The sequence below is a fragment of the Emys orbicularis genome, chromosome 8, assembly GCF_028017835.1.
Source record: "Emys orbicularis isolate rEmyOrb1 chromosome 8, rEmyOrb1.hap1, whole genome shotgun sequence".
NCBI lineage: Eukaryota > Metazoa > Chordata > Testudines > Emydidae > Emys > Emys orbicularis.
In genome coordinates this window covers 56,411,120-56,438,254 of record NC_088690.1, presented here as the reverse complement: position 1 = coordinate 56,438,254, position 27,135 = coordinate 56,411,120, and the positions used below count along the sequence as shown (strand labels likewise).

Genomic DNA, 27,135 nt, shown 5'->3' with positions numbered 1-27,135 from the left:
TCATAGTCTGGGCTCAATATTTTCCCCTGCTACCATTTTTGTTAGTTCCAGCTCAGGTGGTAACTAGGGGTTTTCTCATGACTGCCAGCCCCCTTTGTTCTGTTCCACCACCTGTTATAGCTTTGGCACAAGGCGGGAGTCTTTTGTCTCACTGGGTCCCCACCCCTCCTTCTAAATGGAAAAGCACCAGGTTTAAGATGTATTCCAGTACCAGGTGACATGTCCTGTGAGACCCCCCAAGCCTCCATTCTTTCCGGCCTGACTCACAAATACAGGAAGGCTTACAAGTAAACAGAGCCATTTACAACCAATTGTTTTAGTTAATGGGAGCCATCAAGATCCTACTTAATGGCCCACACTTTTTGCATAATTACTATAGGACCTCAGAGTAATACTTCATATTTCTAGTTTTAGATACAAGAATGATACATTCATACAAATAGGATGAACACACTCAGTAGATTGTAACCTTTGTAATGATACCTTACAAGAGATCTTTTGCATGAAGCATATTCTAGTTACAACATTATATTCACACTTATATACATATTTTCATAAAACATATGGAGTGCAACATCACAGTATATACCTTATGGAGCATTTCCCCTTGTAAATCTGTATTTCAGGGGAGGAAGAGTGGCGTGCTGAACAGCGAGATGGCTCTGAAATTTTACTCCAGTGGAGTGTGGAAACCCAGGACATCTCTGTTATCTCAGACAGCTATTTCCCTATCTATTTCATTGCACCGGGTAAGTAGAGTCAGAGACGAGGTTCTCTCTAAAAATTCACCACGTTACCATATAGTAAATCTTCACTTTTCTGCCCCTAATTATGAGGGTTTCGTTTCTGTTTCAGGCAAGTTTTTGGGCAACCAAGTTTTGAGTTATGCTCAAAATCTGACCTTCTCCTTTCGGGTGGATAGGCGGGACACTCGTCTCTCTGCAGAGGACCTGGTGCTTGAAGGGGCTGGGCTTAGAGTATCTGTGCCTCTTATTGCTCAGGGCAATTCCTATCCTAGCGAGAACACAGTGAAGTATGCCTTCAGGTGAGTGAGTGTTCCCTGTAACATGGAAAGAGTCGGGGCTGACTGGAGAGGAAGGAGAGTAATGGCTGTAACAGGAATCTAGCCTGGGGTGGACAGTGTTCTCAGAAGGGACAGTAAGAAAACCGGAACTGTTAAGGTTGTTTTTTCAAAATGGAATTCATAATCATGCCATCAGATGAATGCAGTGCATATGGCCTAGTAGTACTACATACTTATATCCTAAATCTGTTGTAACAGCATATAATTGCTCAAATGGTCCATTGAAAGAGCACATCCATCAGCATGTGAAAGCTGTAAACATAGAAAATGATACATGCCTCTTCTCCATAGGCTCCATGAAGCAACAGATTACCCGTGGAGGCCTTCTCTTACCCCATTTGAGTTTCAGAAGCTGCTTTACAACTTGACTTCTATCAAGATCCGTGGAACATACAGTGAGAGAAGTGAGTCATTCCACTACTTGGGAAAGTGGGTCTAGGGATGAGACATGGTGTGGTTTCCACAACAGCTGTATATGGGAGAGGTGCAGATTATCTTACTGCTGCAGAATGACAGTGGCCAGCATATTTCAGATCCTAATTATAAATACCTACGGGTGGTTGGTTGTCAGTCCATGACTCATGCTTTGCATCAGTCTGCCTTATGACATCTTATTTCCTGGGCCACTTGCAGGGTACCTACTGTCACTGTGATATGAATCCCTCGCAGGAGGCCAAGGATCCACAGTCTCTGTTCCTTTGGGCTTTAAAAAAAAATTTAAAAAAAATGACTTCAGCATTTTTGTCATGACCATGCATAGACCTGATTAATGAAAATCTGGGAGCAAACCAGATTCACCCCAGAATTCTGAAGGAAGTGGCCGCAGAGATGCCAGGATTCTTTAACACAGGGGTGGCCAACCTGTGGCTCTGGAGTCACATGCGGCTCTTCAGAAGTTAATATGCAGCTCCTTGTATAGGCATCGACTCCGGGGCTGGAGGTACAGGTGCCAACTTTCCAATGTGCTGGGGGATGCTCACTGCTCAACCCCTGCCCCCACTCCACAGACCCTGCCCCCACTCCACCCCTTCCCATCCCCTCCCCTGAGCCTGCCGTGTCCTCGCTCCTCTTTCCCCCCCCCCCACTCCCACCCTCCCCACCCCCAGAGCCTTCTGCACACCACAAAACAGCTGATCAGGAGGTGGGGGAGGGAGGAGGAGGCGCTGATCGGCGGGGCAGCCGGTGGGCGGGAGGCACTGGAAGGGAGAGAGCTGATGGGGGGCGGGGGGGGCTGCTGACGTGTTACTGTGGTTCTTTGGCAATGTACATTGGTAAATTCTGGCTCCCTTCTCAGGCTCAGGTTGGCCACCCCTGCTTTAACGAGTGTGGCACCTACTCTACTGCTATTACACTTGTAATGTAAAGAGGAAAGAGATAGGAAAACACAGAACCGATGAGAGATAATTGTTCTAAGTGGGAAGGGCCTGATCCCAAAACCTCCCCATTTTACAGAACCTCTGTTTACTTCAGTGGGAGTTCCACATAAGGAGGTGCTGTGGGAACTGGTTGTGATTAGGGACAGAACATTGATTGCCTTGAACACAGTTGAGAGATTTTCATGCTAAAACAAATAGATTAAAAAAAAAAAAGTATGAACGTTTTAGATTGGGAAATCTACAAGAATTTGAAGTGGAATTTTTTTACACAAGAGGAATGTACCGATAATAAAATAGAGGGTAGGAAGTCGGCAATGTGACTTATCTGATGAGCATTCCAGCTGCTGCTAATATCCCATGATACGTGGGGTTCTGTTTGGAGTTCTAGAGCTGTAACACTAGAGCAAATATCCTTACGTCAACATATAACAATCATTTTACATCTGTCATAGAACTCTGCCTAAGAGGAATTACTAGGGAAAGTCACCTTAAGGTACCAAGGGGAGGTGCCTTTGGAGGAGAAAAACTCAAAAGAGAGTGGGCAGAGGGATGTCTAGGTAGTTTCTTCTTTCTCTTATTGTGAGAGTGTGGGTCTGATGAAGAATCCACTGCATAAATTTTAAAGATTCAAGAGGGCTTGTTTGTCCTTATAACAGGGAAGGTTAGGGACCATTCTTGGTTTCTGAATGGAACTATAAACAGTGCACACACAAGGCATGATTTTTACTGCCAAAATGTATTTACACAAATCGTGTTCTTTGCATCCTGCTATGTTTTGTATGGCGGTTTGGCAAGCTGCCAGCTCTACATACCTGTGTATCTCATCCATAGGGAACTGCCCTCTCTGCTTTCTGGCCTTTGTTCTCTCTGGGTTACCTGGCATCCTTCTCGCATCGACCTAAGCAACTGCTGACTTTCCTGCTGAAGTAATAGCAAACACATCTCTTCCGACACTGGGTGGTCTATCTCTGACTTGTGTGTTAATATACTGTATTGGGCTCGTATCATACCATTTTTCCTGTGTGGGTAATTAAATGCTTCTCTTCCCAATCTCTTTCCAGATGCTGGATACCTGGATGATGTCACTATTGTGAGCGCTCGTCCTGAGCCTGGAACCCCTGCAACCTGGGTGGAGAGCTGCACCTGCCCAGCAGGATACCATGGGCAATTCTGCGAGCACTGTGCCCCAGGTTATAGGAGGGAGACACCTAGCCTTGGGCCATTCAGTCTGTGTGTGCTGTGTACCTGTAATGGGCACAGTGAGAGCTGTGACCCAGAGACTGGTAAGGAGGAAGACTGGGGCCAAGGGGGCCAGCATGAGGAGATCTGATTTTTTTGTTTTAATTTTTTTTCTTTGTGTGAGGAATGGGATGGGGATAGTGACTGGAACAATATTAAAAACATATCCTGGTATTTTTCTCTCTCCTCCCCCCCCCCCCCCCCCAAAAAAAAACAACACCTTTCTTTCCTCCTCCCCCCCCCCCCCAAACCCACAGGTGCTTGCGACTGCAGAGATAACACTGCAGGCCCTCACTGTGAGAAGTGTAGTGATGGGTATTACGGAGATGCAACTACAGGCATTTCCTCAGACTGTCAGCCATGTCCATGTCCAGGGGGCTCCAGCTGCGCCGTCGTGCCCAAGACTAAGGAGGTGGTGTGCACCAATTGTCCTGCTGGTACCACAGGTGCGTTCTTTATTCAGAGCTTCCACATCCCATCTGCCCAGAGAGAGCCTTCTTACACCAGGTCTGCTGCTTTGCACAGTGAAGAGAAATGAGCAGAACTGATCCCTTCTGTATTTTGTGGTTGCTTTTTTCTTAGCAGACAGCTTGGTAACTAGTATCGAGCTCTTTGTTGCCATAATTCTTGGGATTCTATGAACTGAAAAAAGCCAAATGTTTCTCTCTTTCCTGAATGGAGAAACTGAGATTTAGTCTGAGCAAAGTCTGAAAATACTTGGGATACACGAGCCGTGATCATTTCTAATACTGAGCACTGTTAATCATGTGGAGCTGGGTGGAAAATGGGATAGTCACTAAAACAGGCATGAGAGCTGTTGAATTTTTATGTTCAAATCAGGATAAAATTAGAGGGCATATCTTCCCTCTGCCAGTCTGGCAGACATTGCATGTTGTTTGCTGCAGCAGGTTTGTTCTGCCTTGGAAGCCATAGGCTGCAGTAAGTCATCAGGACAGGTCAACTTATGTACAAATCCATATTGTTTTTTACAGCCTAAAACAAATGTCTCAACAGATATATATCTTATTTTAAATAGTAAATCGTAAAGCAGATGATGGTAACCCTTTAAGTAAAGCCCTTCTTGTCTATCTATAACCAGCAAATACAACTCAAAGTGGCAGGCCTTCAGCTGAATTTAGGCTTGACACCAGGGAGTCAAAAGTAGAGGGCCCTTTAAATGCTTACAAACACTTGGCTAGATGACTGCCTCTGAGTCCCTGCACTGGTTTGTTGTATCTGCTCCAACACAAGAATATGCCATCTCCAGATCAGCTTGGGGGAGTTGCACAGACATGCAATAGATTGATTTTTCTTTTTCTTTTTCTTTTTGATTGTGTGTTTTGTTATTGGCTCAAACTGCTAAGTTCAGATCTAGATCCAGATTGCCTTAAAGATTCAGGCTTATCTTTATTTATTACTGCCACATCTGGCATGCCCACACTAGTCAGTGCTGAGCCTGCTGGGCTCTGCTGCTCTCGCCTCCCTCCCAGTGTGTCCTCACTTATGGTGATGTGATGGAAGGGAAAGGGGGAAGTTTGCATGTGAAAGAGCTGCCTGAGAAGCAGAGCTTTTAGCTTGCCTGGGGCGGTCTGGCAAATCTTCTGTGGTTTCCATCCCCGTCTTAAGGGGTACGACAGATCAGAGTCACCACTAACACCTTAGTAGGACATTGGGAAGCGGGGGAGAGTATTGAGCTGTTTTGTGCAGGTAGTTATAGTGAGGGAGAAACTGGGGACAAAGTTTTTCAGGTGCTGCCTAGGGAGGCCAAGGGGCTGAATTGTGTATTTGTGACTGCCTAGGGTGGGGAGCTGGAGTCACTGCAGGGCTGTCTTCTATATGGAGTCTTCTGTCCTTGTTGCAGCATCACAGTCTCCTGTAATGGAAATGGCTGGTGGGTCTCCATATATCTGTCTGCTTGCTTTAGCTGATCTCAGTTGTTACAATTAATAGAGGCAGGCATTTTTTGTGTTTTATATTTTGGAACTTAGTCTGTGCTGGAGTATAGATTAACTAGTGTGTGAAGTCTGGAACAGGTTGGAGAATTGTGATATTAAAGTGGCACAAAATTATGACAAACGTGCAGATTGCAAAATTAGTGGCTCTTTAGTCCAGTGTTTCTCAATGACTGGTCTGTGGACCAGTGCCGGTCCCTGAGATCTCCCTGACATGCTTTAGGAAGGGAGCAAGAGGGTCTCTGGTATCCAAATGGTTGAGAAACGCTGTTCTTCTTCGAGTGCTTGTTCACGTCCATTCCACATTAGGTGTACGCGCGCCGCGTGCACGAACGTCGGAAACTTTTTCCCTCAACGGCTCCCGTCGGGCCCGCAGGGTCTCCCTTCCCGCCAGAGCGGCGCCCCGACCTAGCGTATATATACCCCTGCTGGCCCGACCCTCCCTCAGTTCCTTCTTACCGCCCGTGGCGACGTTGGAACAGCTCTTCTCTCAACTCGAGAGTGTCCCTTAGCATAGTCATTAGCAGTAGTTATCAGTTCTTTGTTATAGTAAGTGTTAGAGTTAAGTAGTTTAGTTGTTACAAAGACCAACCAAACTCTTGGTGATAGGGGTTTGGTCAACCCCGGCACCGGCCCTGGGCGGCGGGGCATGCCGCACGCCCAAGGCTTCAAGGCTTGTGCCACGTGCCGCAGGCCCATGCCAGTGAGCGACCCGCACGAGTCCTGTCTCCGTTGCTTGGGGGAAGCTCACCAGAAGGAGCGCTGTAAGATTTGTAAGGCTTTCAAGCCCAGGACTCAAAAAGAGAGAGACTTTCGCCTGAAACAGCTCCTCATGGAGATGGCGTTACAGCCCTCCGCTCCCACGGCACCGTCGGCGTCGGTGCGAAGTGCCCCGGCATCGGTCCGCGACCCAACACAAGCGGTGCAGGCTAAACCTGCGGTGCCGCCTCGGCGCGATCACGCCCGGCACCGATCTGCTTCGCCGGCCAAGCCCAAGAGCCAGCCCAAGGCCCGGGGTCGCTCCCCGCACAAGAAGACGGCGCCTACGAAGACCGCTAGCGCGCCCAAGGCCGTGCCGGCCCCGGCACAGGTCCCGGTACCAGTGGCTCCGGCGCCGAAAGGCCCGTCGAGCCCCGGGACAAGCGCGTCGAGTGAGGAGGAGGGGCTGGAGGAACTGTTGGAACAGCCCTCCACCCCGGACACATTTGAGGCGGCGAAGGACCTCATTGAATTGTCCTCCGTCAGCACACTCCGCGCCAAAGACATACCGCCAAGGCTGCCTTCCAAGGGCAAGCCGGCGATGATGCGCCCGTCGCGGTCGCCATCTCGGCACCGCTCCCGGCGCCGGTCCCGGTCGAGCTCCGCCTCGGTGGACTCCCGGCTTCCCGCCGCGCAACGGGCCTCCACGCAGAAGGGCCCCGGCGCGAGCGAGGCACCGTCCCAGCAACCCGGCCCGAGCAGGCACCGGGGCGCTTCGACGGCGAGGACCCCAAGACCGTCCTCCCGCAGCCGTTCCCGGTCCCGCGGTCAACGGTACCGTTCCAGATCCAGATCGGTACGGCGCTACTCACGGTCCCGGTCCCGACGGCACCGCTCCCCGACACCGGATCGGCACCGCTCCACGGCACCGCCGTGGCCCTCCAGGTCGCCGTCGCTCGCGTCGGAAGTGAGCTCGGGGCGGTCGAGGTACGATCGCGGAGGGCATTCCGCTACACGGCACGAGACCTCTTGGCAACCACACTGGAGCCATCCGGGACAGTGGCCGTTCTGGACACCGTGGGCCTATCACCAGCAGGGCCCGCCATCCAGAACTTCGAGGTCGGGCCCTTCGGGGGACCAGTCCCGCTCCCCACGGTACCGTTCCACCTCCCGTGCGGAGGCTACGGTCTCCAGACCGCCTGAGGCCGAGAGGGCGGACTCGGCACCGAGCCAGGCACCGTCCGTGGCCCAGGGCAGGGGACGCACCCCGGAGGGTCAGCCCGCTGAGGAGGGCTTACAGGAGGATGAGGACGCTCAAAAAGCCATGACCACCTCCTCCTCACCAGATGAAGCCGTGGCGGGCACAGCAGTGTCCGGCCCTCCCCCAATTGACCACCGGGCACACCAGGACTTGCTCCGCCGGGTGGCCCTCAACTTGGGGTTGCAGGCGGAGGAGACGGTCGAGCAGGAGGACCCCATGGTAGACATTCTCAGCCCGGAGGGTCCCTCCAGGATTGCTCTTCCATTGATAAAGACTGTACAGTCAAACTATAAGACTGTGTGGCAGACGCCGGCCTCCTCTGCACCGACCGCACGGGGCGTCGAGAGGAAGTACTTCGTCCCATCCAGGGGGTTTGACTTCCTCTTCTCCCATCCGGCCCCATGTTCGCTGGTAGTTTCGGCGGTCAACGAAAAGGAGCGGCATGGCCAGCAGGCCCCGGCCCCCAAGGCCAAGGAGGCGAAACGATTAGACCTCTTCGGTAGGAAGGTCTACTCGTCGGGAGGCCTCCAGTTGCGGATCGCGAACCAGCAGGCGATCCTCAACAGACATAACTTTAACTCCTGGGCGTCGGTGTCCAAGTTTAAGGAGGCCCTGCCTCAGGGGTCGCAGCCCGAGTTTGCGGCCATTGTGGACGAGGGAAAGGCGGTGGCCAAGACTTCTTTACAGGCCTCGCTCGACTCGGCCGATGCGGCCGCCAGGACTATCGCGTCCGGAGTGGTGATGAGACGTTCAGCGTGGTTGCAAGCGTCTGGTCTTCCTCCAGAGGTGCAAAACACCCTCCAGGACCTTCCGTTTGAAGGGACGGGGTTGTTTTCGGAGCAGACTGATGCCAGGCTCCATGGCCTCAAAGATTCGCGGGCTACCCTCAAGTCATTGGGGATGCATACCCCCGTGACGCAGAGGAAACCCTTTAAGCCACAGCCTCCACAGAGGCAATACCAGCCTCGCCCTCGACACGAGCCTTACCGTAGACGGGGCAGAGACAATAGGCGTAGGCGCAACAATACGCCTAACCACGGTCAAGGCCAGGGCAATAACAACGGCAAGCCGCAGCCGGGCAATAAACAAGGATTTTGAAGATGCGATCGAGGACAGCGTACCGATCTCTTCCCCGGATCTTCCCCTGTGTTTCAGGGACCGCCTATCCCGTTTTTCCCGTGCCTGGTCCCATATAACATCGGATCATTGGGTCCGCCGCACGGTAGAGTCAGGATATGCCCTCCAGTTTTCCTCGCCCCCCCCTTCGCACCCCCCCCACCCCCCCCCGTCCCTCTTCAGGGACCCCTCTCACGAGCAACTCCTTATGCAGGAGGTACGGACCCTCCTCGCTGTAGGGGCGGTGGAAGAGGTTCCTCCAGACCTCAGAGGAAAAGGGTTCTATTCCAGATACTTCCTCATTCCCAAGGCGAAAGGGGGCCTCCGTCCTATCCTGGACCTTCGCAAGCTGAACAAGTACTTGCAAAAACCACGTTTCCGTATGGTCTCCCTCGGTACCATCATTCCTTCCCTGGATCCGGGGGATTGGTACGCTGCCCTCGATATGAAAGACGCGTACTTTCACATCGCTATCCGCCCGGCCCACCGGCGGTTCCTGCGCTTCACTATCCAGCAGCGCCATTTTCAGTTTGCGGTCTTGCCCTTCGGCCTGGCAACGGCCCCACGTGTCTTCACGAAATGCATGTCCGTGGTGGCGGCCTTTCTTCGAAAGCGACGGATGCGCGTCTACCCATACCTGGACGATTGGCTCCTGGCGGGCCGGTCAGAGGCAGAGGTTCACGCCCACGTGACGTTGGCGCTACAAGTGTTCCGCGATCTCGGCCTGTTGGTCAATGTGCCCAAGTCCTCACTAGTCCCCACACAGAGACTGGAATTCATAAGGGCAGTCCTGGACTCGGTGGCAGCGAGGGCGAGCCTTCCCGTATCTCGTTTCCGGGCAATCCAGGAGGCCGTGACCTCCATTCAGAGATTCCCCACGACCACGGCCAGACGTTGCTTACAGCTCTTGGGGCACATGGCGGCATGCACCCACGTGGTTGGACACGCCCGCCTCCGGCTCCGACCTCTGCAGCTGTGGTTGGCCCAGGTATATCGCCCCAACAGCGACCCATTAGACATGGTTGTCACGATTCCGGCTCGGGTCTCGGACGCCCTCTGTTGGTGGCTCGACCAACAGCAGGTCTGCGCGGGGGTCCCGTTCGCTGCCCCACAACCAGTTCTGACGTTGGTGACAGACGCGTCGGACCTGGGTTGGGGGGCGCACCTAGGGGACCTACGCACTCAGGGCTTGTGGTCCGGGGAGGAACAGTCGCTTCACATCAACCTGAAGGAGCTGAGGGCGGTTCGCCTCGCCTGCCAGACCTTTCACGCCACCATAAGAGGGCACGGCGTGTCAGTTCTGACGGACAACACTACCGCTATGTTCTACATAAACAAGCAGGGCGGGTCCCGGTCCTCTCCCCTCTGTCGCGAGGCACTCCTCCTCTGGGACTTCTGTATAGCCCATTCAGTACACCTCCGGGCTGCATATCTCCCCGGGGTCCAGAACGGATTGGCGGACCGCCTCAGCCGGTCCTATCTCACGCACGAGTGGAGGCTGAGGCGGGACATTCTCCGGTCAATCTTCCTGAGGTGGGGGTTTCCCCAGGTGGATCTATTTGCCACCATGGACAACAGCCAGTGCCCACAGTTTTGTTCCTTCCAGAACCGCAGTCCGGGTTCTCTGGCGGACGCCTTTACAATCCCGTGGGGAGGGAGCCTGCGATATGCCTTCCCCCCATTCCCACTCATCCACAGGGTCCTTCTAAAGACCCGCAGGGACAGGGCGAAGGTCATTCTCATCGCCCCGGCGTGGCCTCGTCAACACTGGTTCACAACGCTCTTAGAGCTGTCCGTGGCCTCTCCAATAACCTTCCCCCTCCATCACGACCTCATAACACAGGATCGAGGTCGCCTACTCCACCCGAACCTGCCATCGCTGCATCTGACGGCATGGCTGCTCTCTGGCTGAATGAGGCGGAGCACAGATGCTCCCAGGAGGTCCAGCAAATCCTCCTGGGTAGTAGGAAACCCTCCACAAGGGCAACCTACCTGGCCAAGTGGAAGCGCTTCGCCCTCTGGTGTGAGTCTCAGCGCGCCCGGCCCTTGCGGGCCTCGATACCGATGATCCTGGATTACGTGCTGAGCCTTAGGCGCCAGGGCCTGGCCCCCGCTTCTATTAAGGTGCATCTAGCCGCCATATCGGCTTTTCACCCGGGGGAATTGGGGCTGTCCGTGTTCTCCAACCCTACGGTGGTCCGATTCATCAAGGGGCTGGATAGGATGTTCCCCTACACTCGCCCACCTATACCCCCGTGGGACCTCAACCTGGTCCTCACTAAACTCATGGGGCCCCCCTTTGAACCCCTGGTTCCCTCATGCACCTTTCATGGAAGGTCGCGTTCCTCGTGGCTGTCACCTCGGCTAGGAGGGTGTCGGAGCTGAGGGCCCTCACCTCGGAACCTCCGTATACTGTTTTTTACAAGGATAAGGTGCAACTCAGGCCTCACCCTAAGTTCCTTCCTAAGGTGGTCACGAGTTTTCACATGGGGCAGGACATCTGTTTGCCGGTGTTCTTCCCCAAACCCCATACGGACCCGCGCCATCGTAGCCTGCATACCCTCGATGTGCGGCGGGCGCTGGCTTTTTATCTGGACCGTACCAGACCTTTCCGCAAATCAACTCAGCTATTCGTGGCCATTGCGGAACGAATGAAGGGCCAGCCTATTTCAACGCAACGCCTGTCGGCGTGGATCGTGCTTTGCATACGCACGTGCTACGAGCTCGCCAACGTGCCTGCACCTCTGATCCGGGCTCACTCTACTAGGGCCCAAGCGTCCTCGACGGCCTTCTTGGCGCAGGTCCCGCTTCAGGAGATCTGCAAGGCAGCCACCTGGTCGTCGGTTCATACCTTCACGGCCCACTACGCGATCCACCATCAGACCAGAGATGACGCGATGGTCGGCAGGGCGGTGCTTCAATCTGTTATTCCTTGACTCCTACCCTCCTCCAATGGTAAGCTTGTGAGTCACCTAATGTGGAATGGACGTGAACAAGCACTCGAAGAAGAAAAGACGGTTACTTACCTTCTGTAACTGTTGTTCTTCGAGATGTGTTGTTCACGTCCATTCCACTTCCCACCCTCCTTCCCCTCTGTCGGAGTCACCGGCAAGAAGGAACTGAGGGAGGGTCGGGCCAGCAGGGGTATATATACGCTAGGGCGGGGCGCCGCTCTGGCGGGAAGGGAGACCCTGCGGGCCCGACGGGAGCCCCTGAGGGGAAAAGTTTCCGACGTTCGTGCACGCGGCGCGCGTACACCTAATGTGGAATGGACGTGAACAACACATCTCGAAGAACAACAGTTACAGAAGGTAAGTAACCGTCTTTTTTAGACTTTTCAAGTTGACAGAATATTGAGAAAAACCGTATGTGGAAAGTTGTGTATTAGTATCTCATTGGCATGTTTCTTAAGAACAAATCAGAGTATTTTTGGAGTGACACAAAGGTTTTTAAATCACAGTTTAACTGGAAATCCAAAGGTAGATTTAACTATTGGAGGTTGTGACTGACTCCTCCATTGTAGTGCTTTGAAGCATGATCTCTTCCTGGTCACTTCACATCAGACGAGGAAAAAAGTGATGAGGGACTCACTTTGCAGGAGAGGCTGTAGGGTAGTGGTTCTCAAACTTTTGTACTGGTGACCTCTTTCATATAGAAAGCCTCTGAGTGTGACCCCCTCCCCCCCCCCCCCCCCATAAATTAAAAACACTTTTTATATATTTAAAACCATTATAAATGCTGAAGGCAAAGCGGGGTTTGGGGTGGAGGCTGACAACTCGTGACACCCCCCCCCCATGTAAGAACCTTGTGACCCCCTGAGGGGTCCCAACCCCCAGTTTGAGAACCCCTGCTGTAGGGGAATCCAGGTTACCTTGTAACCGCTAGCTGCCTACTGTGACATGTATGCTTGTCCTGCCCCCAGGTAAAAGATGTGAGCTATGTGATGACGGCTATTTTGGAGATCCACTTGGTGAAAATGGCCCTGCCAGGCTTTGCCGTCTCTGCCAATGCAGTGACAACATTGATCCCAATGCCGTGGGGAACTGTAACCGCTTGACAGGGGAATGCCTGAAATGCATCTACAACACAGCTGGCTTCTACTGTGACCAGTGCAAAGATGGTTTTTTTGGGAACCCCTTAGCCTCCAGCCCTGAGGTTAAATGCAAGGGTAAGTGCCTTTCTCAGCTGTTTCACATGAAAATCAGAACCCTTTACATGGCTACAGATGCCCCTTCTTAGTCTCACTGGCACATCCTTGGAATGATTGAACGTTTTGGCCCCACAGATCTGTCCTTTTGTGGTCTGTCTTGGCCTGACATCATAATAGGGAAAATGTCAGAACTCCAATTTTGGTGCTGCATGCAGACCTATCAACTGCAGTGCTAGATTTCATACTATGCTGATGGTTATGGCTTGATAAAATGCCGATGCTGTAAGCCTATCGAGTGGCCTGACACAGTGTGAGCCTTGTATGTGGTATGGCGGTGCAGCTTACGATTTGAATTCATGTGCCATCTGGCATGTTTGGAGGTTCCAGTCTAATGCTGGTATTCTGCTAATTACTGGGAACATGTTCCCCTTTCCATCTCTGGCAGCGTGCAGTTGTAATCCTTATGGCACAGTAAACCAGCAGACAAACTGCAATCAAGTAACTGGGCAGTGTGAGTGCCTGCCACGTGTCACTGAGAGGGACTGTAGTGCCTGTGAGCCTGGCTTCTACAACCTACAGAGTGGACGTGGCTGTGACAGGTGAGGTTGGCCTGCAACTGTGGCAGCGAGTGTGTTTTTCGGGGGGAACCATACTTAACCCTGATTTCAGCATCCATAACAGGTGGATGGGATTTTCTATGAACAGTGATAAGGCAGGAGGAGAGGATTAGTCATAGAGCAGATCTGATAAGGGTTCTATAGAGAAGGGTAATTTATAAATAGAAACCATGTTGTGATTACAGGCGAAGACTGGTAGGTGAGGGTTCTGGATCCCATTCCTAACTCAGTCCCTTCATGATCTTGCACAGTTCAGTTAATTTCTGTGCCTTGCTTTCCATATCAGAGACAGGCACAGCAATACCCACCTCACATGGAAGGTGTAAGGCTTACTGCTTGCATAGGACCTCTGAGATCCTCAAATGAAAGGTGAAAGTGCAGCCTATTGTTTTTGATGGGTTTTTTATTGTCACTTGAAATATCGTCTCCTTCAATAGGTGCGACTGCCATCCGCTGGGTTCCACCGATGGCCATTGTGACATACAAACAGGGCAGTGTGAGTGTCAACCAGGCATCACCGGGCAGCGCTGTGAGAGATGTGAGGTCAACCACTTCGGATTCGGACCTGAAGGCTGCAAACGTAAGTGGTGGGTTGGAGAAGGAGGGGAAGTGGAAACCAACACGACGTGTCTGTTTTCTCATCCTCTCCTTGCCTGCCAGCTGCTGCTTTCTTCTTCACCAGCCCCATGTTTAATGTAACAAACAAGGGTTGTCTTATTGTGTCCACATCCCGGAGAGTGGGTGAGACCTGGTCCCAGTGAGGGTGTTTGAATCTTGATTTATTTGTAAGAGTTTCTTTTTCTGTCTCTGGGGGTCTCTGATTGCATTTACTTGTAGACATCTACTTCTTTTTGGCATAAACACTTGCTCTGAATATTTTTCCAGAACAGTTCTGTTTTCTGCTCTCTAAGCTCCTGCGTCTCTACTCTGGAATGTGCCCGTAAGTTGCTGACTCAGTCCTGAGAAGAAACAAAGTGTAAATGTGATACAAATATTGGGCTGGATCTACATCTTCTTTCCAACTTCCTTGTTACTGTGAGAGCAAATTAACTATTTGCAGATCATTCTAATGAGATGGACCAATACAGAGAGGTCAGTTTGTGGGGCACTGGTGTGAATAGAGTCTCAAACTGAGAAGTTGCATCTTGCGCTTTACCTGATACAGTGCACAGAAGTGTCAAGCCTCAAATTGTGTGCTGGTGCCCTGCTGTGGTGTTCTTTCAGAGAATAGTCTGTAGGTCAGAGCAATTCTCGGTCTCTTTTTCTCTCAACCAGTCTGATTCCCATGCTTTAATTTTTATGCAGCATGTGACTGTGACACCGAGGGCTCTCGCTCCCTGCAGTGCAAGGAGGATGGTCGCTGTGAATGTAAGGAAGGCTTTGTGGGGAGCCGTTGTGACCAGTGTGAAGAGAATTATTTCTACAATCGGTCCTGGCCTGGCTGTCAAGAATGTCCTGCGTGCTATAGACTGGTTAGAGATAAGGTAAGACCTGCAACGTAACGCTCTGCTTGTCTCCTATTACTGCTGGAGGCTGACAAACACCAGTAGCATACCCCTCTGCTGCTTGCTGGGGGATGAACTCTTTTGAGAGAGACAGACATGGATCTAGATGTACTTGCATGGAGATTCTCTCACGGTGTCTGAGTGACACCTCCTGGAAGCTGAAACAACTGACCAGTACTTTGTGTCTCAGCTTTTGGAAGGAGGCTGTTTATTTCTGTCCCCCTATCTCCTTTGCTTAGGTGGCAGAACAACGCGAGAGGTTGCAGGAGCTGGAAAATCTTATAGCAAACCTTGGTACAGGAGATGAAACGGTGACTGATCAGGCCTTTGAGGACAGACTGAAGGAGGCAGAGAGAGATGTCATGGACTTGCTCCGAGATGCACAGAACAGCAAAGGTAGGTTGAACTGATCTGACAAAGGGTGCCATGGAGCTAACGATTTGCTGTATTCCTGGTCCATTAGAGGAGCAAAGCTTCTTTTTGTTACCATATAATTTGCATCAGGAGTTGTGAACATTTCAAAACACTGTTGAGGAAGTGTGCATGGGGATGGTTGTATTTTATTCCTGACAATATTCATGGCTCTGTATAATAAACAAAAATAAAGAGCTGTCTAAAACCGACAAAAAGACAAGTGGCCCACTCAGAAGAGAGACTAATTTAAAGAGGCTTTTACTTATTAACTATGAAAATCTTTCTGCTTGTTTAAAAATATACACATACCCACATTAAGGGTATGTCTATTTTCATAGTATTCACCAGTAGCAATGTTGCCGCTGTTGCTCATAGCTTTCCCAAAATAATTTTGTTGGGCCTAAACATTCCTTGTTTGGTCTTAGCCCAGAGATGAATAGGTTATGTTTTCCCGGTTTGTTCAAGCTCTGTTCTCTGTAGGTTCTTGTGCTGCCCTCATCACCATAGCATGTCTGCGTCTTTAAGCAGTTTGCTAAGTGACGTGACTTACGGTGGGTATATGCATGTTTTTAAATATACATGTTGTGCATTTGTTAGAGAAGACCGTTGTCAAAGAAACACGCCTTGAGCTTGGAGCAGAAAGGAATGAGACTTGTGGTGGTTCTTAGTTCCTGTGCAAGTTTGTTCCATAGTCTCAGTACAGCCTTGGAAAAAGCTCTGTTTTCTACATGGACAAGCTTTACCCTCTTGGTAGAGAGTTCCATGGTGCTCAAGGAGCTGAATTGTCAACCATGGTCTTCATCCTGGAGCTTTTGGCAATCTTTAAAAGATATGCTGGGCCCAGGCCTTTGAAGGTCTAGAAGATAAGGACTGTGGGTAGCCAGTATAGAGAGTCAAGGACAGGTTTGATGTGCTTCTAGTAGCCCCTGTTGAGGATGACACATGCTGCAGAATTTTATGCTAGTTAGGGTTTCTTAGGGGCTGATAGCTTCATTCCCAGGTGTATCACATTGCTATAGTCCAGGCAGGCAGTGACAAAGGTGTGTATGACCAAAGCCATGTCGCTGTCTGCCAGGATGGAAAAGAGCCTCCTAGCCAACCAGAGATGGTAGAAAGCACTACTCACAGGTGCTGTTGTGCGAGTGCTTAGTGTCGGTGAGAAATCCAGGAGTACTCCTAAACTACACTCTTAATTGACCAATTGTGGGTGTTTGCCTTCAACCAAAGGAGACTGCGCCATGGCTGCACATTCTTCTAAATGCTTTCCTCTGCCCACCGGCATCACCTCTGTCTTGCTTGGGTTCTGCTTCAGTCAGCCACTGTTCATCCATGAGCTGATCCCATGCCAGCACTGAAGCCATATTGGTGGCCGTGGTGAAGGGTATACGCTTCGGTCAGCCTCTGTATCATCTGCATGGTGCTGGCACCTGAGTCCATGTCCTCTGACCAATTCAAGACACAGTCATCAGCCAAGGAGGTTGTAGTTTGGATTGACAGGTGTTGGTCTGAGACTCTTATAGGGTGTCCAGCACTACATGAGTGATTGCACTGAACTCTGGGACTAAAGGTGGACTGTGTGCTGGCCGGCATAGGAGGAGCAAGTCCATGCTGTCTGAGAAACCTTCCCAAATGTGCACAATCATTTCAGAAATTAGGATAATAGTTGTTCATAGTGCTTGGTGCTGGAACTATATGACCTGCTTACGTAAGTGATTCGAGTGCACAGGTGGGTCATAGGATTGGGTCTTTGGTTGGTTTGTTTCCCAGCCCTCACTTGAGGAGGTAAATAATTCCCCTTTTACAAAAGTCAATTCAGTGTTTAAATGTTCAGCATTGTTACTGTTTGGGGGGGTCTTGTGGCTCCTTAAGACTCTAAATAGCTTGACCTTTGGCATGCAGGGGTCACTTGACCTTTGGGGTCTCCTAGGGTATGTCTACACAGCATTTTGAAGCTAGTGGGAGCCTCAGGCTTGGGATAGTGGGGCTCCTGCTGGTGCGCTAAAGATAACAGCACTTCAAAGTTGGGGCTTGGGCTTGGGCTTAAGCCACTGGGGCCTCGGGAGGGCTGAGCTCCAGCCCGAGCCGTAGCTTCAAAGTGCTGTCTCCAAAGGTGTATGTAGAGTGCTAGCATGAGTCCCACTTCTCCTCAAGCCTGTCCATCCGGGCTGGGAGGCTCGCTCCCATTCAGTTCAAAATGCTGTGTGGACATACCTTTAGGTTACTTGCATCTCAGGAAAGGCTGTGAAGCTAAAGTGCACTAGTGTAGCAGGGAGAGCTCTGGGCTTTTTTTGCTCCTCTCTGAAATAAAGAAAAGGCAAATTAAATGCAGAAACTGTTAGTTCACCATTAAAGTTGAGAGAACAGGTACTCAAAAAAACCTCATGTCAATTTCCTGCAAACACGTTAATTTGAACACTTGGTGCATGTGTAGTATTTTCTATCTGAATATGTAGTTTAATAAATGAAAACTTGTTCACATTAAAACATCCAGGATGTGTAATGTGGCCAAGGCAACGTTGCTATAGAAACCTTAACTCTTGGATTTCCTGAGGATTTTTGTTTTGTTTTGTAGTTGATTTATCAGCCTTCATGTTGCTCTTATTTTTTTTAATTAATCTCACTTTATGCACAGAATGTGTATGTGTGTTTATAGGACACAATATTAAGCTAATGTGAAGGGTCTGGTTTAAAAAACCCAAAACCTAGTTAAGCTCTCTCCTTGGGTGGCCCTACTGTGTCTTGGTATTCTACCATATCCATATGATTAGTCACTGTTTCAAGAACTGTAATAGTATTATCTTACTTATCAGTTTTAGAATTAGGGCAGGGTTTGGGGAGGCCATGCAAAGGTTTCTACCTCCTATAGCATTGCAGAACCCAGATCCAGAGGGGCTCTCTACCCAGCCACGTGATTGGGAAGTCTTTAGGATGGGGAAGGCACTAGGCTGGTAAATCTGTTGCTGTGTAGATCTGCCAGCTGTTACTCTCCTCCTTGTGGAGCAGGAGAACAAGCTGTGGAGGCTGTTGCATCTCAGGTATGCAATAGTGGTTGCAAAGCAGCTTTGGAGCCTGGGGGTGAAGATTCCTTACTCTCTGCCTCTATGTGCAGCAGAGAGCAGTGCATGGCTTGCCCCTTTATCTGTGCATTTTTTGATAGAATTTGAACCTAATACCGTTTTCAAACTGGGGCACACACCCTTGAGAGGGGTGGAGGAACATTTTGGGGGGGGGGGCTTGTGCCAGCCCTGTGTGGTGGGGCCTGGGCATCACCTCCACCCTGTGACTCACCTCCAGAGACCATTGCATGCACCTTCCTCCACCCTAAAAACCCAAGTAGGGAGGGGCAGAGGGGCAGGTATTGGCCATGCCCTACTGGTGCAGCCTGGCTGCAAGGTTGAGGAATCTTTGGCTGTGCCATTGGTCATTTGAAACTTTACAGGTGTAGGTAATATAATTAAAGTTGTGTTAAGGTCTCTGTTAGGTTTATCAAGCATATTTTTGCATATGTCTATTTTTGTCTGGGTGGGGGGGTGCAACCAAAAAATGTAACTCAAAAGGGGGCTCAGCTCCAAAATTTGCAAACCGTTGCCCTAATAGAATAGGGGAACAAATGTTTCATGCTTTGAACATAATTCATTTGAAAAGCAACTATCCACCTCCTTTATGTGCCAGGTCTTGCATTCAAAATTCTGGCCAAATGTGCTCACAAACGCTTATTGACCTGCAGGGGCATTAGAAGGTAGAAGCGTCTTCATTTCTTGTGGTTTTTATGCACATTCTCGTAATGACTTGGATCGTAAACTGATTACCCTCTCATTAAAAGGCTCTTCTGGACCCCTTTCAACAAGGGATTAACCTACCAACATGTTGCAGACGGCAGCGACTTACCAAATGTTTTATTTTTGCAACTCATGCTCCCAGCGTAATTAATTTTGCTTCCTCCCTTTTTATGTTGTTCGCCTCAGATGTGGATCAGGGCCTGATGGATCGTCTCAAGGAAATTAACAGCACTCTGGCAAGCCAGCTTGGCCGATTACAGAACATCCAAAATACAGTGAGGGAGACTGAAGGCCTAGCTGAGCAAGCCCGAGACCGGGTGGAGGGCACAGAAGACCTGATTGAAGTAGCTTCTAATATGCTAGAGAAGGCAAAGATAGCAGTTGCCAATGTGGTGAGTTTTTTGTGACACTAACTCCCTAATGTGTAGTGTCTTCCATTTTTGTGAGTAGAATAAGGTACTTAATGTCTTCAGTACATTTCTCGTCCCTGCCCCTCATCACAAACTAGCACTAAGCTTGGGTTGTAACATTGTGTGTTTAACATCATAGAGAATCTCATCAATCTGGGGATAAGTTTTGTTAGTGTGTGTGTGTGGCACAAACAAATGAGAAAAATATTACTAGTTGAAAGGAAACTCTTGGTATTCATAGTTTTAAATTTTTTTACTTGCTGTTTATAACAGCACTTGAATCGGAAACATGTATATCTTTGTACAAGATTTGTTGTCTCTTCCATTGTACACTGGGTGAGCTGTGTATATCCCAGTACTCGTAAACAACCCTAAAGGACTTCAGTAACCACTTTGCCTCCCCTGTGCTCCCCAATCTCTCTCTCACATGCACACACTCACACATCCTAAACACAATCTTGGAGCATTTGTTTTTGGGGAAGAACCCATGCAAAAAATCACACAGACTTTGCAAACTAATATAAGAAATGAGAAATAGAGCAGTCACATTAAGTCTGCAACCCGTGACTATGAATAATTAAAGTGACAATCAAAAAAAGAGAAAAGAATAGCTTCTGAAAGGATGTTTGATTTTGCTTTCAGTCCATTACCCCACCAGTCTCCAATGGTGACCCAAACAACATGACTCTCTTGGCAGAAGAGGCTCGTAAACTGGCTGAACGGTAAGGCCTTGTGTGCCAGTACAAAGCATCAATGTAAGGGTAGGGCACTTGTTTTTTGCCTTCTTGAGGGCTCAATGGGCCCCTGCTGGGAAATGGAAGGCTAACCTTAATTTGCCTGGAACGGAGCAAGCCTCCTTTTGCTCAATATGAAGTTGCAGCTGCTTGGATCAAAGATGGGGTATTGAATTCTGGGACCTGTAGTCATCAGAGCTGTATATGAGTATTACTGACAAGGGCAACCTTTGGCCTAAACACAATGTAAAATCATAGTAATACCCTGCAATTGCCCTCACAAGCTTTACTGGTGTGTTGGCAGTGGGTTGGGGAGACAGAACCTCTTTATTAGCACCCTAATTGTGGTACTGGGAGAGGAAGGGGAGTGGTAGGTGGGAATAAAATTGGCTGGTAATTCTAATTAGATTATTTTCCCTCTGTAATATTGCCCAGACACAAACAAGAAGCTGACGATATTGTGCGCATAGCAAAGGCAGCAAATGATACATCCACAGAAGCGTATACATTGCTATTGAAGACACTGGCAGGAGAGAACCAAACTGCGAGTGACATAGATGAGCTCAACAGGAAGTGAGTCAGTAACAGAAAGCAGATTATTCTCCCCTTGGTTTGAGTGGGGAAGGGGGATGGTGCTTAAAACAAGATGTCATCTGTACTTTGGCTGGTGGGAGATACCTGCTTTTAAGCAGTAGGTTTCGTGTGAGTTCTCTGTCTTCACTTCTGCCAAGACAGTTTTATCCCTCCTTTGCTGATTCAGTAAAAGAATGAAATCATAGGCTAACTGAATACTCTGTTGTCTCTTAGGTATAATCAAGCAAAGAACATTTCTCGAGACCTAGAGAAACAGGCTAACAAGGTGCATGCAGAGGCAGAGGAAGCTGGGAACAAGGCCCTGCAGATCTATGCTAACCTCACCAGTCTTCCTGCTGTGGACTCCAAGGGTCTAGAGGTATCTGAGTCAAGCAACATGCACAGTGTGTTCAAAGATCAATGGTGGCAAATATCATAGAATGTCAGGGTTGGAAGGGACCTCAGGAGGTCATCTAGTCTAACCCCTGCTCAAAGCAGGACCAATCCCCAGACAGATTTTTGCCCCAGATCCCTAAATGGCCCCCTCAAGGATTGAACTCAAAACCCTGGGGTTAGCAGGCCAATGCTCAAACCACTGAGCTATCCCTCCCCCCCGGAACTGATGTGATAAATTACTAATGCCTTGTTTAGTGCTTTGCAAACAATACTGGAGCCTAACACCTGTATGTTTAAGTGCCATGTAATTTTTGTCTGTATGAAATAGTCAGGACCTTGACATTTCAGTCCTCATCAGAAGGACGCGAACACAGGAAACTGCATGTTTCTCTATTTATCCATTTCTAAAGGATGAAAGACAGAGTCACCTGCTTTTAGGGAACGCAGGAATCTCAGACCTAATGCCGAGCCCTCTAAGCTGTTCCCTTTCCCATTTCCCCCCCTCCCCTTCCCACCATCACCATACACACACACACACTAGAAGAGAGTTTGATGTAATCTTTTTTGCACAGGGACTGTCTCTATATGTGTTCTGTATTGCATTCAGCACAGTGGGGCCCTGATCCTGTTAGGAATTTTTTAGTATCAAATTAGTAATAACTGAATACTAGGAGTCTAACTGCAGCTTCTGTCTCTTTTGAGCACTAGAAAGTACACAGTGTATCTGATGTCTCCCTGCAAAGAAGTTCTGTTATGTTCACAGAAGCTGGTTTTGTTTCCGATCTCCACATACAGAATGAGGCAAATAAGATCAAGAAGGAAGCAGAGGAGCTGGATCAGCTCATTGACAGGAAGTTGAAGGATTATGAGGATTTGAGAGAGGACATGAAAGGGAAGGAGCTGGAAGTGAAGAATCTCTTGGAGAAAGGAAGGACTGAACAACAGGTTAGTTCTGGGGTGTGCAGGCTCTTACTTCCTGAAGTGACCCTAAGGAAGCAAATGACAGACCAGATCTGAGAGATTCAATCATTCTTATGCTTCTAATAACTGACTTTGTGGACATCAAGGTGGGTGGAGAGAGTAAACAGCAGGTTCTGAACACAAGATAGGAAAAGCTTGTGAAAATACAGTGGTGTTGAGATTCTCACTGGAGGGCATGAGCAACAGCGGACTGTGCTATGTTGTGTCATGGGGACAGGTACCCCTCAAATGAATGTGTTATATGGTTGCAGAGGAAGCATAGTCTATCATTGATAATGAGCCCTTTTTTATACTGGGCTGGGATTTGCAGGGCCACTGGCATGACACATTGTGGCATGGCTAGATCTTGTTCTATAGAAGATGAGAATATGCTGAGCTGTGTTATGTATCTCTAGACTGCCGACCAGCTGCTGGCCCGAGCAGATGCTGCCAAAGCTCTGGCTGAAGAAGCTGCCAAGAAGGGAAGAGAGACGCTAGAGGAGGCCAATGACATTCTCAGCAATCTGAGAGGTATAAGAGAGACTTCTAGGGACAATATCTGTACTTGGTTTGTATAATGACCAGGCCTCTTCCATCAGAGGCAGACTTGTTTAGGGAGTTGTGTGGTTTAAGCTCTCGCCCCTGGAAACTAACTTTTCATTCAACAGTGACCATCAACCTACATTGCTAGACTCCACTTATAATTTAGCATCACTATGCAGTCTGCATATTGAGCCTCAACCCCCCCTGATCCGCAGTCACTGGTATTCTGGAAGCTTGGAGCATTGCATTTGCCAGAAGGGAGAAAGCCAATAATAAACTTGTGCAGTCAATCAGTACAAGCAGTCAATCAGTACATCCTGGGTTAATACCTGTGATACCACCAACGTGTGTCTCTCCTGTAACAGAAACCATAGCACTCCTTTCAAAGGCATTGATCAACTTCCCCCCCTGTTCCCTATCGTTATTCTTCCCTCCAATTTAAAGGTAGCATAGGCTGGGCTGCTTGCTAGGCTGCTGGCTAAGTTTTCTTGGCCTGACAAGTGTCTGAGCCTTCCAGAACAGGAGGCAAAACAATGCCTGAATTTTTATCAGATTTTGACAAGCGTGTGAACGATAACAAGACAGCTGCCGAGGGGGCGCTAAAGAAGATTCCTGCCATTACTCGAACCATTGCTGAGGCCAATAATAAGACAAGGCAAGCAGAGCTGGCGCTTGGTAATGCTGCTGATGATGCCAGGGAAGCCAAGAACAAAGCAGACGATGCTGAGAAAATTGCTAATTCTGTCCAGAAGGTGAGACTCACAGCACTGTTTGAGTCACTCTTTGTGAAGTAGTGAAATTAACTGAGTAAATTTCTTTCTGCTCCTGTCTGTCCTGCTGGGACTATGCACTTCCTGCTCTACTGAGTTGTGTTAAGCCCACGGTGAGCTAACATGGTTTTCACTACCCACTGTGTAAACTCCAGGGAGTGAGATTAGTTGGTGTGAAATCTACTGCTGAATTGTGTGGTTGAGCTTGCCTCTCCCATCAGAAATGGCACATACAGCAGAGAAACTTGCCCTGGTGCATTATGGGAGAAAGAAAGAGGTGAAGAATTTTCTTTTGTATCCTGCGTGTTCCACCCTTTTTGAACCTTTTATCTATATTGGCCTTAGAATGCTGCCAGTACAAAGTCTGAGGCCGACAAGACTTTCTCTGATGCGACAGAGCTAGACAAAGAAGTGGATGACATGCTGAAACAGCTGCAAGATGCAGAGAAGGAGCTGAAGAGGAAGCAGGAGGATGCTGATCAGGATATGATGATGGCAGGCATGGTGAGTTATTCTAGGAGCTGAATGCAGTGCGTGGGACAGTAAGAAGAGTGGATACTGGTATCCGTTGGTGAGAGTTGGTATGTTGGCTCTGTCATTCTTCGTATCTTATTGACTGTCCTGTTGCAAAAACATCTGGTTTGGGTCTCAAGTCCAGTTAGTGACTTTTTTTCACTAAGTTATGTCAGAGAGAGGGAAAAACCAGGATTAGAATATAATGCCTCTTGTAACTTTAACTATAGAGCACTGCCACAACTTTATAGTCTGGAGACAGACTTCCATGACCTAAGACTTGCCCCATCTCTAAACAAAAGAATGATTGCAGCCCAATATGGTCTCTGTTGTCCAATGGAAGCCTCCTCCAGTATTCGTTTTCCTATGGAAGGCTAAGTAATTTCATTTTTGTATTGCCCTGCTCTCCACACTCACACATCCAAACTGTGATTCAGATCTAAGATTGAAAGGGGTTGGGGATTATCCTAAACAGAGGAGTCAGGGATGCAAAACAGTGTGTAGAGACATATGAGATTAGCTCTTTGTGTCCTTGGGCAAGTTTCATGATCTAGGAGGGCAAGTGTTGGGTGGGGAAGCTTTGCTATGCGGAGAGGCAAATCCATTATGATCCTGACCACTTTGACATCATTGCATTTACACACACTTCTTTTTCTACAGGCTTCACAGGCTGCTCAAGAGGCAGAAGACAATGCGAGAAAAGCTAAGAACTCTGTTAACAGCTTGCTCACCATCATTAATGAACTTCTGGGACAGTTAGGTATATATCTAATTTACAATTCTTCCCACTCCTAGCAGAATTCTGCTCCTAAACACACATGCCTTGTTCTTCAGAACATTGTTGTATTGCAGAAGCTGGAAAAAAAGTAGTAATTGGATTAGCTTGGCATCTAATGGTCCATTAAATTATTTATTTCTGAATCAGTTTTTTGTGGGTTATCCTCAAAGACTCACTGTGTATGTGCTGTGTTCATTGCTGCTTTGTGTGAGCATTGCAGATGTGACTCTTTCAGTTTTGCAGTGTCTGAGACTGGCCCTTAAGGTACAAAGAAGGCTGGTGTGTGTATGTGAGGAGCTCTTTGTCCTCGTTCATTTCCTGTGCTCAGATTATATTCCTTTCTGCTTTTGGAGACTTAACTACCCGTTTTGGTTACTGCATCTCCTATGATGGTCCCCCAGCAGAGAAGGAGAGCAGAGAAATGATGAAAAGCCCTCTAGCTCCCGTTTGGATAAATAGGTTAATGGTCTTAATGTTGCTGCTTGGAGGAGTCTAGAGCCCTTTTGACAAGCATACCCTGGCTCCTTCAGGAAAGGAGGAAAGGGAAAGCTCCTGTTCAGAGCCAAAACGAAGGGTTGAGAGGGAAGGTAGTCCCTTCCACCCTCTTCTCTCTCAACCACAGTCACCTACAAAGGAGGCCACCAACAGAGTCTCTCCGATAGACATTGAAAGTAAAATGAGAGCATCAGCTGGCTTTAGACACTACTATAGCCTTCTAAAGGCAACAAGACATCAGTTAATTACAATGGAAAATATTTTCCCTAACACATTAAACCCTCTTCTTCCCCCCACGCTGCCCACCCTGGAGTTTTGTCCTTGTGCCGTGAACAGCGTGTCGGAAGAATGTATATTCACAATAAATGCCTTGCTTTTTTAAAAGTTCCAAGTTCTGCTACATCCAAAGGCTTGAGTTAGGATTTGCTAAATCCCTCCTATGTTTGCAAAGCCCTAGCCCAGCGACAAGTAGAGAATAATTAACCGTATATTGCACAGTTGTGATTCATTCATAGGGATCATATAACGTTATAAACTATGGAAGTGAAGCTTGTGTTAAGAACCCTCAAGATAGAATTTGACCTTGTATTATTAAATTACATTAAAGACAACATTTAAAAATGTATTGAAAACAAAAAGGGCCATATCCTCAGCTTGTATAAAGCAGCAGAAGACTTGGCCCACAATGTGTGCAATGAGTTAGGATCATTTAAGTCAGCTGTTACCCATGAAGTATAGAGACTGGGTGATGGGCTTATTATTTATTTGTGGTGCGTTCAGGCAAGTGTGGTATTTGCATCCAAATACAGAGGAACCCACTTAATCTGAAACTCCACCTTGTGAAGTGCAATGGTAGTTTTGCTTTGTTTCATGGTATTGAAAGTGCCAGTAGCAATTCCAATTAGTATTAATGCTCTGTGAAAACAATTATTTCACCATAAGACGGTTCCACTGTATTAATCCATAATTTGCCCTCTACTGGGTAAGAGCTTGAGAGCAGGCAACAGCCTCATGAAGTGTTAGTGGAATTCACTGTGTGCACTGCTGGTTTTCTAGGGCAACTGGACCCAGTGGACTTGAACAAACTGAATGAGATCGAGGGTACCTTGAACACGGCCAAAGATCAGATGAAAGATAGTGACCTCGACCGGAAAGTGACCGAATTGGAGGATGCAGCCAGGCGGCAGGACGAAGCCATACAGGCCTACAACAGGGACATTGAGGATATCCTGAAAGACATTAACAACCTGGAAGATATCAAGAAGACCTTGCCGTCTGGCTGTTTCAACACCCCGTCCATCGAGAAACCCTAAGGGTGTGCTGAGGGTGGGGGGCATTCCCCCAGTGACTGGTGGAGCAATTGTTTGGCTATGGAGTGCCTTAACACACAGAGTACCTTCTTCGAATCCCCAGCTCTCCGCTGCTCACAGTTGCTGTCTTCTTTCCAAATCAGGAAAAGTTGCAAAGTTTTAAAGAGAAGCAAATTAAATATCCATTTTGGGGCATCAAAAGGTTTTTTTTATAAATTTTCTCTTCCTCAACACTCCACCTTTGCCCCTCTCTCATACACACTTCCCTTTGATTTGCACAAGGATGTGAAATGTTTTGGACTACTCTTACTGCGGTGCAGAAATGACCACGTGAGCCGGTGTACAGTGGGGCAAACTAGCTCTCGTTTTTCTCCTCTTCCCCCTAACATGTTAAAACCTCCTCAGTCCCAGAGTTCGCTGTTTCTATGAAGGAAAGGGTTGGCTATCAAAGTATTATTACA

At 48.6% G+C, this 27,135-nt stretch overlaps 1 protein-coding gene across 1 annotated transcript in view; it reads left to right on the top strand.

The window, feature by feature from the left end:
- The window catches only part of LAMC1 (laminin subunit gamma 1), a 136,671-nt gene extending 109,994 nt beyond the window's left edge, over positions 1-26,677 (top strand). The window contains exons 9-28 of the mRNA XM_065408997.1: positions 627-749; positions 856-1,045; positions 1,376-1,488; positions 3,522-3,743; positions 3,957-4,145; positions 12,650-12,895; positions 13,323-13,476; positions 13,932-14,074; positions 14,800-14,978; positions 15,239-15,395; positions 19,379-19,584; positions 20,245-20,324; positions 20,772-20,909; positions 21,144-21,288; positions 22,101-22,250; positions 22,682-22,796; positions 23,361-23,560; positions 23,924-24,082; positions 24,752-24,851; positions 26,421-26,677. Of these exons, the coding sequence (XP_065265069.1) occupies positions 627-749; positions 856-1,045; positions 1,376-1,488; positions 3,522-3,743; positions 3,957-4,145; positions 12,650-12,895; positions 13,323-13,476; positions 13,932-14,074; positions 14,800-14,978; positions 15,239-15,395; positions 19,379-19,584; positions 20,245-20,324; positions 20,772-20,909; positions 21,144-21,288; positions 22,101-22,250; positions 22,682-22,796; positions 23,361-23,560; positions 23,924-24,082; positions 24,752-24,851; positions 26,421-26,677 (3,266 nt within the window). The remainder of the gene's footprint in view (positions 1-626; positions 750-855; positions 1,046-1,375; positions 1,489-3,521; positions 3,744-3,956; positions 4,146-12,649; positions 12,896-13,322; positions 13,477-13,931; positions 14,075-14,799; positions 14,979-15,238; positions 15,396-19,378; positions 19,585-20,244; positions 20,325-20,771; positions 20,910-21,143; positions 21,289-22,100; positions 22,251-22,681; positions 22,797-23,360; positions 23,561-23,923; positions 24,083-24,751; positions 24,852-26,420) is intronic.
- The last annotated feature ends 458 nt before the right edge of the window (positions 26,678-27,135 follow it).